Source organism: Siphateles boraxobius, unplaced genomic scaffold (genome assembly GCF_051911475.1).
Source record: "Siphateles boraxobius isolate OS27281-9 unplaced genomic scaffold, OSU_SipBor_1 1, whole genome shotgun sequence".
NCBI lineage: Eukaryota > Metazoa > Chordata > Actinopteri > Cypriniformes > Leuciscidae > Siphateles > Siphateles boraxobius.
Genome location: NW_027508699.1, coordinates 4,302,771 through 4,317,725, shown reverse-complemented (window position 1 = coordinate 4,317,725; position 14,955 = coordinate 4,302,771). Strand labels below are relative to the sequence as shown.

Genomic DNA, 14,955 nt, shown 5'->3' with positions numbered 1-14,955 from the left:
GTCATTTTGTTTTTTATTAGCTATTATTTATGTCTTCGCAGTAACAATGCAATTACATAGGCTAAAATATTATGATGTTATTGCCTGTGATGGTGGCCACCTGTGCAGGGTGTTTAGAGTAGATTTACAGTAGGTTTCAAAGGTAAGCGAGTAATTGATAATGTAGATATGTTACTGCAAATGGTCTCCCTCCAATGGAAAAGCAGCGTATTACAGTTTTTCAAAAATGCTCACACTTTTTGAAACTAAATGCTCCATTTCTAAAACTTTGCAAAAAGTTTGTTTTACAATAGCAAACTGAGTTTAAAGCACGTAATGTGTTTGTTTGTAGGTCTGCAGACTTGGTCAAAAGATTAGGTACTTGAGTGAATGGTTTCACTTGGGCCTCAAGTACCACTTTTAGTGTCTTAAGCAATTTAAAAAAAAAAATGGGAAAAATCCTTCAAGATTATGTAATTAATATTCATAAATAAGGGCCTCACTGTGACAGGTATGGTAGACCATCGTTGTTTGTCAACCGCCAATAAAATCTCAAAAAGAAGAGAAAGGAAGACCTTATTAATATTCATAACCCAATCCCTCGTCATAGTAATTTGGCATAAGGTTTAGTTAGTCGCTAGCCGAGTTCATCGATCCAGTCATCATGCAGTTGCAGCGTCATTGTGGGCTGTCGTTTGAATGAAGTTACAAGACACACAGATCTTCCGCATCCCAACTTAAACCCGGCATTTGGAGTAGAGCTGTTTAAAGGACAAGCAAACAGAAAGATGCCCGTATTTACAGGTCTGTTCACGGTATGATTTGACATAAATCATAGTTAGTCTTTAAACGATAAGAGATGCGTTAGAAGAGGCAGCGCCGTTAGCATGAGACATTAGCTTCAGGCCTCAGTTGATGGTTTCTGTTTAACAACAGAGGGAAAGCTAAACAAGAAGCAGAAATCCCATAAGTTAATAAGCTCTCTGGTGTGACTTGCATTTAGATGTTACGTTTATTTTATATGGAAATGTATGATGTGAAATGGAAGTTAAACGTTCAGACTTGAGTAACGTTATTAGTGATGAAGCATGTTATCATGCCGGCTAGGCGGCTCACACTTTATTTTAATACCTTTAAAACTTATAGCACTTTCTATTGATAGAGACAGTATTTCTGAACAGTATGTAACGTTACAGACTTTACACTAAAATAATTTAGTTGTTACAAAATTGGCTATAGAACAGCTTGTAAACATCAAAATTGATGCATCATGGCTTGTATCCATAGTTGTGTCCACTGGTGCTGCAAATCTGGTATGTTGTATATTTATCGTACTAGTTCACTCTGTAATGGGTTTCCAGTGATAATTTTGTTAAAGCTATATTATTTATATATGTCTTCCTGCTGTAATGACTTTCATGTGTCGTTTTTTAGCATCTCATGTGGTTATGTTTTGGGTGTAACGTTAGTCTCATAGCTCAGTCGTGTTAATGGGGTTTCAAACAAACATATTTAAAAGAATATGCAAAAAATATTTGTTTTCCACCTAAGCAGAAATAAAATGGTATTGTTTGAAAAGACAGAAGATGATTCAATATTCACTTTTGGGTCACTTGTAAAGCAGGTGTTTTAAAGTTTGAGTCTGAGTCTTCTCCTATAATGCCTGATGAGTTTGAAGAACAACTGACAAGAGATCAGAGATCATTCCTTCATACAAAATCTCTCCAGATCCTTCAGATTCCCTCCAGATCCTTCAGATTCCCAGCTCCATGCTAGTGCTTCTTCTCTTCAGTTCAACCCAGTCATTTTCTATAGGGTTCAGGTCTGGGGACTGCGATGGTCACGGCAGAAGCTTCATTTTGTGCTCAGAGACACATTTTTATGTTTTGATGTTTGTTTTGGATCGTTGTCTTCATGGAAGATTCAACCACGGCCCATAATAAGATTTCTAGCAGAAGGCTTCAGGTTTTTAATTTATCTGTTGGTATTTGCTATAATCTTTTTTGCTAGGTACTTTTTATCATTCTTTGCACCAAACACATCTGGTGTGTGCTCTTTTTTTACTTTAATCTGACCACAGAACCAGGTCCTGTTTGAAGTTCGAGTCGTTCTAATTTTTCTTGAAATCCTCCCAATCAACATGTGGTGATGTAGGGGGTGTTTTTTTTTTTTTTAAACTAATCTTTGCAATTCTCCATCTGTGATCCTCGTAGAGTCTTTGGCCACTCAAACTCTCCTCCTCACCATGCATTAGGACAATATAGACACACGTCCTCTTCCTGGCAGATTCATAACATCTTTTGTTGATTTGAACTTCTTAATTATTGCCCTGATGGTGGAAATGTGAATTTTTTTTTTTTTTTACAGAAATACTATTTTCTTACAAGCCATTTTCTTTTTTGTGAAGCTCAACAATCTTTTGGTGCACATCAGAAGTATATTCTTTGGTTTTATTCACTGTGATGGATGATTAAAACTCATATTTAAACAATTTCATGTTCCTAGTCACCCTTGGGTGCTACAAAAAATATTAATGGGAATATACTTCAGAGATATTTTACTCATACGAATTCTAGGGGTCCAATAATTGTGGGCAACGTGTTTTGGAGAAAAACATTTATTTCATAATGTGATTTCCCCCCCACTTTCAATTCTTTTATTTAAATGAATGTTGAGATTTTTGCGTTTTTTTTTTTAATGAAAGATCAAATGGATAAACAGTACAGATTTATTTTTACAGCCATATTTGATAATATTTTTTACCAGGAGTGCAAATAATTCTGACCACAACTGTAAATTCTAAAAATGCACATAAAAAACATGCACTCAATTGAGGCGAATAAGTGTATTATCTGCTAAGAAAACATGCGCATGAACCACGATGGAAACCCATTTACCGAATAAATCCCTCGACTGACTTTGCCTCAACAGAGGATCTGATTGGATAACTGGACTAACCAGCGGCCAATCGTATCACACAGCATCTCAAACGCTGCTTTGGTCGTTCTTTGTGCGTCTCTTTAAAGCATCGTTAGCCAACTATGGTCATGACTCAGAAGATCCGTTGGACTCTGTTGGTTACAGAACAGATCTTCTGAGTCATTACCATAGTTGGCTAACGTGGCTTTCGTTGCATCGATGCATCGTTACGATGGAACTTGCGACTATAGTTGGTTTTGGAAAAATACCTGAGCCAAAGTCTGTCATCAAAATGATCTGGTTTATTTCTAGTGATCGACCGATATTGATTTTTTATAACCGATACCGATACAGATTATTTGCATGTGTATGTGCCCGATAACCGATATGCAGAACCGATATTTATTTACTGTTATACTTCTGTTTTTGGCACAATTATTACAACACAAATGAACTGAACAAACCATTTTATTTATAACAATCACTCCCTCCTTGCATACAAAAAAAACCCTTTATATTTATACACAAATAAATAGAGGGGTCTGAGTCCAAAAAATAAAGTGCACTGTTACTAAGTGTCTTTGTTTAAAAATAAAAGCTTTGATGAGGTAAAAAATAAAGCACAAAAACTATTCTAACATATTTGGATATGTTTATTTGTTTTCATAAATGGTAAACTAATCAAATTACAATAAAAACATTTATATTATTGCATTATATAATTTATATCTAAATTATACATATCATTTATAAGCATCAGCAGCAACAATGTTAACAATAGGCAAAATAAATGTTAAAAGTCTAATGTTTTCATATGGAAAAAATAATTGACAGGGGAGTCATATCACCTTTGCAGAAATGTAATTCATTTTAAACAGTTTTAGAAGGTTTATGTGCCGTTTAATAGGTTTAAACTAAGAGTGAGGAATAATTTACTGGGTAATATTAATTCACTGCATAATATTAGCTGTAATAGCCTATAACATCAGGAAAGTAACAAACAAAACAGCATATACATCATTGCATTTTCCAACTAGTATGTTATTAATTATTATTAATATTTTTGTCGGTCTAGATCATGAAATGCTTTATGACAAAGTGCTGTTTATCTATGCATTTACACATAACTATAACATTAGGCTATACGTTACTCAACCGCGATCGCGCGTGCAGATAATAAATAATTAATTTCCACAAAGCGGTATATTTGGATGTGTATTAGCGAAATAATTGCTATGTAGTAAATGATAATATAATCTAGGGTGTTTAAACAAGATAATCTTGTCAAAAGTTTCATTCAGTGGCCGTGCTTGAGCATTCCTGATCATCAACCCAGTGAGTGCTCAGCAATATGAACAAACTTTTTTTTCGAGACTAATGGTGAGCAAATACAACAGATAGAGAATTAAATTCAGCTCTTTTATTTTCAACATGCACTCATTCATGTCTGTTTTATTTAATTCATGTAAAGTTACGTCTTTATTGGGGAAGGACATGACGGATTACGCTACGTGGCTCAATGAGTTCGTCTCAATTTTTTAGAACCAAGCTGCATAAATAAACTATATCAGGCATTTATGTCTCAAATCTCATTTCTGCATGCATGTCTGTTATGTTAAATAAAGTTGAATAATTAAAGCAAAGCAAGTAGAACATATACTTTACCTGTGCACAGAGTTGTTATTGACTGATCTCCTCAGACGCGGGCTGCAATGGCGGAATTCTCAAAACGGCCACAAGATGGCGCCGTTTATCGGAAAATCCGATATTACAAAACCGATTCCCGATTATGGGAAAATGCTTAAATATCGGGAAAAATATCGGTAAACCGATACATCGGTCGATCACTATTTATTTCCCTCCCAGTGGCATCCCAGGAAGTTACGGTTATGTTCTTTTGAACACATGGGATGGAAACGCTGCTTCATTCGCAAATGTTTCATGCATTCTTCCAATATTTTGCAGAAGTTAAATTCGCAACTTTGGATGGTAAACAATATCTATAGATGGGTTAACTGGTATCGTGATGAATAAAACTTTTGCTCCAATAGCAAAGAAATGCGACTTTCTACGACTTTCCAAAAGATGGGAAAAATATAGTGAGGTTGTTAGAAGAGAGAAAGATGAGAAATGTATTGTCATTCCCTCAGGCGCTGTAATAGAAAAATGTGCAGTACTGGGTGTGGAGAATCCTGGGATAGTTTGAGAACCCCTGCTTTAAAACCATACGTATTTTCTTAAAGACAAGATGCAAAGTTTGCTACTGGGGCATAAAGTCTGTATCTCACTGCTCTTTGGATGTGGGATAGTTACAAAAAACATAAGAGGCCAAGGCTTTTGAGAATGTAGAAAAAATATACAAAGCCTTCCGATGAAGGCTTAATAACTGCAGCGCACACACATTTTCATCAGTAATGTGCAGATGCGTGGTACTGAATAATTTAGCTGTGTCAAATTATTTTGTGTTTTTTCCCTTCTTTTTTCTTTATATATCTTAGTGAATGTGAAATGGGGAAAGGAGAAGTTTGATGCAGTGGAGCTGAACACAGAGGAGCCGCCCATGGTGTTCAAAGCCCAGCTTTTCGCTCTAACAGGAGTTCAGCCGGAGAGACAGAAAGTCATGGTGAAAGGAGGAACACTGAAGGTACTGGGATCTGTAATGGAGAGCTTTCATATTTACTGTCCTCTGTTATTGCTGGTATGTGACTTCTTTTACCTTTGTTCACCAGGATGATGAGTGGGGCAATATCAAGTTGAAAAATGTAAGTATGTGGCTAAATCTTGACTTCTGGTAGATTCAGAAAATGCACTTAAAGAGTTGACCTGAAATAAGAGTTCAGCACTTTATAGTTAAATATTGAAACTTAAGATCCAAAATAGGTTATCCAACAGTACATCTTAATTTAATAATTAGTTCCTTAATACACGTTCCTGGTCTTATTGTGCGCGTTTGTTGATGGCCAATCGCGCGCTTGTCTAGAACAGCGAGCATTCGTGTGGCTGACTGACTAGCGTAGCAGCCAATCGCGTGACTGTGCTGGAGCACTTCAGGTTTTGGTGGACTACCAAAAACAATGTTACAGCTGTTAATAAATCGTATAAATACATTCCCATTACCACAACTCCAGTTCAATATACAAAATGATTGCCAAGAATTATTGATAACTTTGCACAGAAGTCCGAGTGAGTAGCTTTATTGTCATTTCAGCTCAATGCAGCCCTTACATAACGAAACGAAACCACGGTCCTCCAGGACCATGGTGATTCATAATGTACGACTACAAAAAAACTAAACTATACATAACTAAATTATATAAAATATATATAAAAAAGAGCTAAAAATAACTAAAATACAGTATTAATTTTGACAGTTTTAGTCATATTTGGCTGATTTTCGAACCTTCTCGCCAAACCTTCTCCTTTGAGGGGCGAGCTTGGGAAAGAAACAAAAGACATTTGACTCATTAGAAGTCAGTGTATCATCAGAATCGTTTTGAAACTAATATTTCTAGTTAAAAAAAAACTTCCATACAGTTGCTTTAACAATTCAATACAAACTCAGGTCTGGCTCATAGACTGTAAAAAAATATGGACATAGTGTCACCCGTAGGTTTCTGACGAGCATTTTTGCCCGGATAAACGAAAATGGGCAAAGAGGCGGGATTAGCTGATGTGACGTGGCACTAACAGACCGCAGACAAACGGCCAGTAGTGACATCAGCGGCAATCCACCTGTCACTCAAGTGGCCACGCCCTTAATTATGCACAACTTTAAGGCTTAATATAATTTAAACGGATGAGTTTTAAAATAATACACCCCCCTCACAGTCGTCATGAAGGGCAAAATTAGCTATATAGACCAAAGACCAAGTCTCTAATGGCCAGTCGATGAATTGCAGTTTAAGTCACTTCCCTGTTGGATTCAAGAGAGAGACTGGAAGGTCTGGCTCCATGGTTTCATGTTGACTTTAATATGTGAGTTTTCTTCAGCTTAATAGATGTTTTGATCCATGTAGGGGATGACTCTTCTGATGATGGGCTCCGCTGATGCCCTGCCTGAAGAGCCTGTAGTGCGACCCATGTTTGTAGAGGACATGACGGAGGAGCAGCTCGCGTCTGCCGTATGTTTTCAGCCAACAGATCTGCTATTACAGTATTTAACAGGAATCAGAGAATCTAGCCAACCGCTGTGAAATCATCTCTGCTATCTGTGTCATGTTCAGATGGAGTTGCCGTGTGGATTGACGAATCTGGGCAACACATGCTACATGAATGCAACAGTGCAGTGTCTACGCTCTGTGCCTGAGCTCAAAGGCGCTCTCAGGAGGTACAGTTTAGGCATGTCCTTCATATCAAGTTCATAGATGTAATGTGGTGTAATGCATCAAATGAGTTTTTTGTGTTAATTCGCCTCAAATCTGTAGGTATTCTGGTGCCTTGCGGTCTTCTGGAGCTAACGCACCTTCCCAGTACATCACAGCAGGTGATCAACTTTCACTACCAGTTTTTAGGTTACAGAATTCTTGACTCTTTGATTACATATTTGCCCAACTATTTGGGATCAGTATGTCCAAGCTAATGCAATAAAAGAGTCAAGCTGTGTAGCCATTATGAATCTCACAGGTTTTGTGGACCGCATGTAGCACATGTTTGGTTCTTCTCTTAGCTCTGCGTGATTTGTATGAGTCCATGGATAAGACCTCGTCAAGCATTCCACCCATCATTCTGCTGCAGTTCCTGCACATGGCCTTCCCACAGTTTGCCGAAAAAGGAGACCAGGGCCAGTACCTTCAGCAGGTCAGGTCACATATCTGTAGCTTAATACATTTAAGCAGAATATGTTCTGTCAAATTGGAATGTTTATATATATATATATATATATGTGTGTGTGTGTGTGTCTATGTATGTATATATGTATTTTTCCATTTACTCAGGATGCCAATGAGTGCTGGGTCCAGATGATGCGGGTCCTTCAGCAGAAATTAGAACCTGAAGAGCTAGAAACCCCACCGGAGGCAAGGCTACTATATTACATACATATATTATTCTAGGGTTGTCAAAAGTACAGATACTTTGGTTACAAATTGGTACGGATAAAAAAAAAAAAAAAAAAGACCATATCAGCATTTCTGTAGTACCCAGTACTGGGTATATTCGGTACCTGCTGATAGACGGCTGCGTATCTGTGAGAAGCATCAACGGTTTCTATTTACCACGTGTTTTTGAAGCGTTGATCATTGTAGCCAATCACAGACCCATCTGTTGCACATAAACACCTCTGATTGGCCATTGTGTTCAAGTGAATCAGAATCCACTCAACATGCTCTTGAATCCTTTCATTATTACCAACAAAGTGTAAACGTGATATAAATATAAGACATTCATTTTTGCAGTGTAGACAGCTTTTTTTGATAATGGTGGGAGTTTTCACAGTAGTGTGTATCTGTACTGGGTAGAGTACACAGGGATGCTAACGATAAATCGACGATCGATTAATTGCGATAATAATTTAAACGATAAAACATCTCGATCGTGGACTAAGCAGGTTCATGCGCATACGTGCTGCTCATCCACGAAACATGTGAAGCAGACACGAGTTATTTGTTAGTTGTTTTGGACCATTTAACTTTAAGGCTAAAGTTACACCTTCATCACTATAAGTTTGCGTGTGCACTCGCTGCCTTTTGTTTTGTGCAAATGTAAGTTGTAATATTGTGTTTATTCTGTGTAGGCCTGTCTACATCTGATTGATCTCACAAAGTTTGGTTAAGAATTAATGCGGTAGTAAAACGCCATTTGGTCATCTTTAGCTTCAGCGCATGCAGCTCAAACAGCAATGCATGACATTAATAACTATGATTGGGACTGTCATATTACACAATATTATAAAGCGAACACTATTGTAATAAATGGTTGTGAATTCATTGGGTTTAGCTGCCGTGTTTCAGCGCATCCACAAGAGGAGTTACACATTCTGACAAGCATGCATAGTTTGAGGCGCCGTTGGTGTGTTATATTTTTGATCATTAATCAATCACATCGACTCATTTAGAATCCTACTTGCCCTTTATTTAGATTAAAACCCCATCTCATTCATTTGGTGAGGAACATGGCGTTTTGAGCAGCATTTGCAGACCCTGTCATGCCGTTTGCTATATGCCACTGCAGCAGACGCATATCCCAGTATTAAGGCTAACAAATAATAGATTAATTGATCGTTAATTTAAACCACGATTGATCATTGGAATTTGTGTAAATTGACATCCCTAGTGTACACTGCAAAGCTTCTTTACGTCTGTTTTTAATTGCGCGATTGAATCCAAAACTGCAATGATTGACAATTTGACCATTATTTAGCAACAGACTGGACAAAATAATCTGATTCTGTATGTCAAAATAGACGTACATTAAGTCTTAAGCCAGGGACACACTTAACGACTGTAAAGCCGTTTGTGAATGTAATTTGATACTTACGACTGACCAGGCCCAAATGAATCGAGTTAGAGACCGTTGCGTTCAGTCGGTGTTTAAAATCTGCTGCAGTCGTTGTAAACGGTCTAAGTGTGTTCAGTTCAGTCGTAGGATGTTTCAGCTGGTCACGAAGTGTGTCCCCGGCCTCAGAGTGTAAATGGAAACTAATAGACCTCCCACTTGTTATAATCTTTTTATAAGCAATGTTTACTTATAAACATTTGAAGACTATGTGCTGTTTAAATGTATTATTTACTTATATTAATTCAATTCAATGAGTTTTATTTTCAAATAGTAAAATAGTTATTGCTATTATATTGAAAAAAGTTTTACTGGTATTTTTACTGACGACTGGAATTTTGGTACAGTGACATCCCTAATATATTCACACTATTTCATTACAGAAATACAGAGAATTTAGTGTAAAAAAAATGGGTTTTTGTCATATTTGTCTGGAAACTAAAAAACTATTTTACAAATAATGTATACATTTTCTCTGTGTGAATGTTTTTGGTGGGAGAACAGACTGACAGTGATAGTGGAGCTGCTGCCGCCGCAAAAAAGAAGAACTTCATCGATCAGTATTTTGGTGTTGAAATTGAAACTACGTATCCTTTGATAAGTGCCTGTTGTACAGGTCTATATCAGCATGTGCTCTCTCAGTCAGTAGTTCTGTGTGCTGCCGCTGGTTTTACTTCAATAAACTGCATTTCTTCAATGTTTACTAGGGTTGGTAATCGAAAATCGATTCCGATTCTGAAATCAGATACTTGAGGTCAAGAATTAGATGCATGTTATAAAATATTTTTTTTAGATTCCTCTTATCGATTCCTTTGTGTGCATTTTAATGTGAATTTTAATCATTTAAGCGCAAGAAGACGAGCACACAGACGCCTCTTATACTGTATACTGCGCGATACTACGTTCCTTTCGTGTCTTTTTGCACTTGAGTGAACAAATACACACACAAATTTCGAAATATTCTCATAAGCGCAGTCAGTTAATGAACTTAAATGTCTTAAATGAACGTAAAGAGTTAACAAAGAAATGCATGCGTGTCAGTATATTGGATCTGTGCCGCTCTTAAAGTGACAGCAGCCTTATATTACTGCAGCCAACTCTATAATAGCGTAAATCTAACAACAAAAGACAGAAAATGTACTCGCTGTTCTTGACTGAATAACCTTAACTATATTTGTAAGGCATGTTTTATTTATAAAGTGCAGTGTTTTTACATTTGATTACAGTTTCGGTACCTGAATGCCTGAAAATCTTCATTTCATTTCAGTTTATTTCAATGGTATCTGTTTAGTTGTATTTTTTTGTGCGATTGCTAATTTTGTTTGTTCTTAATTACTTGTTCTTTTTTATTTACTTGTCGTTAATAATGCTTTAAATTTATATTAGTTAGGCTAGTTGTTTTTACTACAATATTTTTAAACCACAGGCAAAAGTTCCTTGTGTTCAAAGTATTCTTTTGGCTGCTGATTTTTGTTCATGGTATTCAGCTACAATGAAATGTTTTACAATAAGACTTGATATCTAAGTTTTTTTTTTCTTTATTTTTTTTTCTTTATTGGAATTGAAATTAGGAGTCTATTATTATTGGAATCGATAAGCAGAATCGGAATTGGTCAAATTCAATCGAACCTGCTTAAGCGATTCATTCCCTCGCACCTCCAGAACCTGATTTGGATTTAGCCAACAAAAAGATTTCACACCTTGATCCTCAATAATTGGTATGTGCTGGTTTGGGAAGTGGATATGGAGATTACGCATCAGATTTTGTAGTCGGAGTTCACTTAAGGCCCGGTTATACTTCATTTTCCATGTTCGCTCCTCACGCACAGTTCAGTCCTTCCAGAAAAATGGGGAGTTTTTTTGTGATTGTTGCGGGCAAAATTTTTTGCAATTTTATGCGATGAAATTGGGGGAACTTGCAAAAACTGTTTGATGAAAAAAAAAAAGTGATTCCCTAACACCCTGTTCTCACTAGGCTACTACCTTAATGTAAGGATCATTTCTTATTACTTCCTATGATAAGCAAGCATACTACATCACAGAAAGTGCTGGGAATATTTAAGTTCTCATCTTTTTTTTCGTCGTGGGGTTTGCAGCTTTTCGATGATGTTAACGTCGCGTAATTACGTCACTTCATAACGTTCCCATGGCAACAGGGGGAAATGGCTGCTCATGTGTGAAGTAAACGCAACATGTTTCAACTTTCTGCTAAGATATGTGTCTTTTTTGCAACGAAAATGCGGGGATTATGCAAGCCCCGCATATTTTGCGCGGAAATAGTCAATTTATGCGGCGAAAGTGCGGCGTATTTGAAAAAATGCATGAATATGCGGACTTTGGCTGATTATGCACTAAATCAGGCGATCGCATAATCGCGTTTTTCTGGAGGGACTGGCAGTTGAGCGCTGTTGTAGACTGACACAACAATTGGACTTTTCATGTTTGGGGGAATGATCTATAATCCCGCTGACCATTTGATTACTTAACTATTTTAAATTCACTGTTACATTGCACTGCACGAATATGCTTAGCAGCCATAATGATTTATTGAGAGGATGGCCAGACTTCATGCAGTGAAATGAGCATAATGTGTTTTGTAGTCTTGAGTACTCCTGGACGGAGTTGAAATTTTCTCCAGGCCCATAGATATGAACATGTGACATTTTTACGGTACTTAACCTTTATGTGTTCAGTATGAAATGTACCGAGTCAGAGGACGAGGATCCAACTAAAGGCTCAGAGAGCCAGCTGCAGCTCAGCTGCTTCATCAACCAGGAAGTGAAATATCTCGCCACTGGACTCCGACTGGTGAGTGACTCCGAACGTCCCGTACGCAGGAAGAGCCACCAGTGCTCACAATCCCTGTTAATATTTACCTGTCTCTCATTATATCCAGAGGCTACAGGAGGACATCACCAAGTTCTCCCCATCCTTACAAAGAAATGCCCTCTATATCAAATCGGTATGTTTTACCTTTTGGCATTTCCTCCTGCTGCTTTGTTCAAGTGTTTTCTCTTTCGCACAAGAATAAGTCACTTTTTATGTTTCTGCATTCAAGTCCAAAATCAGCCGTCTCCCGGCATACCTCACGGTTCAAATGGTGCGGTTCTTTTACAAAGAAAAAGAGTCTGTGAATGCCAAAGTCCTCAAGGTATGTCTTTTACTGAGGAGGGTTTGGGATATCAGGTGTTGTCACCAAAATATCTATAAATTGATGGGAAACTTTAATTGTGCTTCATTTAGGATGTCAAATTTCCTCTTATGCTGGACGTCTTTGAGCTGTGTACTCCTGAACTTCAGGAGAAGATGCTTCCTATGAGGACGAAGTTTAAGGAGGATGAAGACAAGAAACTGGAGATGCAGCAGCAGCAGCCGAAAGCAAGTGTCCTGTGACGTCATGCTGAACACTCCCTGCTTTTTGAAGAGTCATCTAACATTTTGTTTTTGATTCAATAGGTGATTCAGAAGGTTGGGGCTCCAAAGGATAAAAAATATGAACCTTTCTGTTTTCCTGAAGGTGAGCACTCACTGCAAAGCTTCTTTTTCATTTCAACATGGTTCTGTAAATTCAGTCTGCAGATTAATTTAGAAGCTGATTTATCTCTCTACAGACTTGGGCTCCAACAACAGCGGTTACTACGACCTGCAAGCGGTTCTGACGCATCAGGGCCGATCCAGTTCATCTGGCCACTATGTCGGCTGGGTTAAAAGGAAAGAAGGTCAAGTATTGTCGTTGTCAAATCAAGTTTTTGCTTTCATTATTTGTAAAACGTACTTGCATAGTCTTTATTTTTGCCTTTGTAACGGTAAACGTGACTTGATAGCATTCTTTCCTAGTGTTGGGTAATGTTACTTTTACAATTAATCCATTACAATATTTCATTACTGCCAAAAAAGTGATGTACCACGTGTGCATCCATGCTCGAAAAAATTAATTAAATGCTGTGGAAAAGGTAGATGTAAAATTTGTGGGGAAAGCCATTTCATTGTATTCTAGTGAATAAGAAATAATTGCAGTGTTTGGATTGCAGATGTGAGCCAAATGACTCGCTGTTGGTACACTTTAATGGACACCTTCCACGTTACTTCCATCCCGAGGACACGAGTCAGTCAGTGCATGGAAAGAATAACAGGGTTACTTGTTTATAAAAATAACATGTATTGTAAATTTAAATGAATTACTTATGAAAGTAATCTGATTACTGTAATGTTTGTTACCCAACACTGCCTGGTAATTCCAGAAATCAATTTTCCAATATATCTAGGCAAGTTTGCAAGATAAATCTCCTTTTTGGACAATGTTTATTTCTTCTGATGCCATGTCTGTCGAGCAGGGGTTGTCCAGTCCTGCTTCTGGAGGACACATGTCCTATAATGAGGAGCAGGCGGCAGCTAAACACCTTCTAGTATTCCTTTAAGGGATACTTCACCCAAAAATGAAAGCTCTCATTAATTACTCATGTCATTATTCACATAAAAACATTCATCAACTCACACATCAGTTATGATAAACGGAAGCTCAAGCATGTTCTCTTGACTTATGAGAACCAATGAGGTTCATTATCATGTTACGCAGCATGTAGAGCAAATCTCAGATTTCATCAGAAAGATCTTCATTTGTGCTCTGAAGATGAAAGTCTTATTGGGTTGGAATGGCATGAGGGTGAGTAATGAAAGACAGAACTTTGATTTTTGGGTGAACTATTCCTTTAAGACCTTGATTAGCAGTTTTAATCAGGATTGGATATAGGCTATAGTGCATTGCTGTTGTAGCTGGTATTGATACTTCACTCTCTCTCTCTGAACAGATGAATGGATGAAGTTTGACGATGACAAGGTCAGCGTGGTGACCCCTGAGGACATCCTGAAGCTGTCTGGTGGAGGGGATTGGCATATAGCATATGTCCTTCTGTACGGCCCTCGGCGTCTGGAAATACTCGAGTAACAGTGTTTCACAGAGGGAACTTAAACCATAATTGCCATTTTCAAAGCACTGTCTGTATAGATGTGCAAATAAATTTGTGTCTTTAAAAACACGACCTTAATTTCTGAACTCTTCATGCATCAACTCAAGTGGCGTGTCTGTTAAGGGTGTTTTTCCCCTTTCATGGACGGTAGATTGATGGACCTGATCCTTTTTATTGGACTTTTTTTTTTTTGTATGTTTTCTATATGCATTGAATATTTTTTGAATTTAAGCCTGTGAAAAGGTGTTCATGCTCAATAGACAGAATCCCACCACAGAAGTAGTGACCTGGTATCTAAAGATGTTCTTGGCCACGTAAAACATGGAGTTGTATGATACAGGGATCTCTCCAAAAGGATCTTGTGTCTGAACTATCAAAGGTGGTTTTCATATCAAAGCACTGAGATGTTTTTTCTGCTCAATTACTGCTTCTGTCTTCTAGCTGCCATCAACAAATGCCACTAATCTTATCTGTCCTGAAATACTGAAATACTCAAATACAACCAAACAAAGAGAATTTACTTCTGTAATAAGTTATTGTTTACTGGCTTTTCATAAATGGTGAAAACAAATAAACATGCCATTAACACTCTTGTGTG

General features: G+C 37.5%; 1 protein-coding gene across 2 annotated transcripts; it reads left to right on the top strand.

Moving 5' to 3' along the window:
• Window positions 1–582: 582 nt before the first annotated feature.
• On the top strand, window positions 583–14,945 carry usp14 (ubiquitin specific peptidase 14 (tRNA-guanine transglycosylase)). 2 transcript variants are annotated; one of them, XM_077246657.1, is made up of 16 exons: window positions 583–783; window positions 5,397–5,542; window positions 5,628–5,660; window positions 6,915–7,019; window positions 7,122–7,225; window positions 7,323–7,381; window positions 7,565–7,695; window positions 7,833–7,913; window positions 9,895–9,977; window positions 12,084–12,198; window positions 12,287–12,352; window positions 12,449–12,541; window positions 12,634–12,768; window positions 12,847–12,907; window positions 13,002–13,109; window positions 14,199–14,945. In XM_077246657.1, exons 1-16 carry the CDS (start codon window positions 768–770, stop codon window positions 14,333–14,335), a joined length of 1,473 nt encoding a protein of 490 aa, XP_077102772.1. In that variant the 5' UTR covers window positions 583–767; the 3' UTR covers window positions 14,336–14,945. The 2 variants fall into 2 exon arrangements, with proteins under 2 accessions (XP_077102772.1, XP_077102857.1); XM_077246742.1 differs by having other exon boundaries at window positions 656–794.
• The last annotated feature ends 10 nt before the right edge of the window (window positions 14,946–14,955 follow it).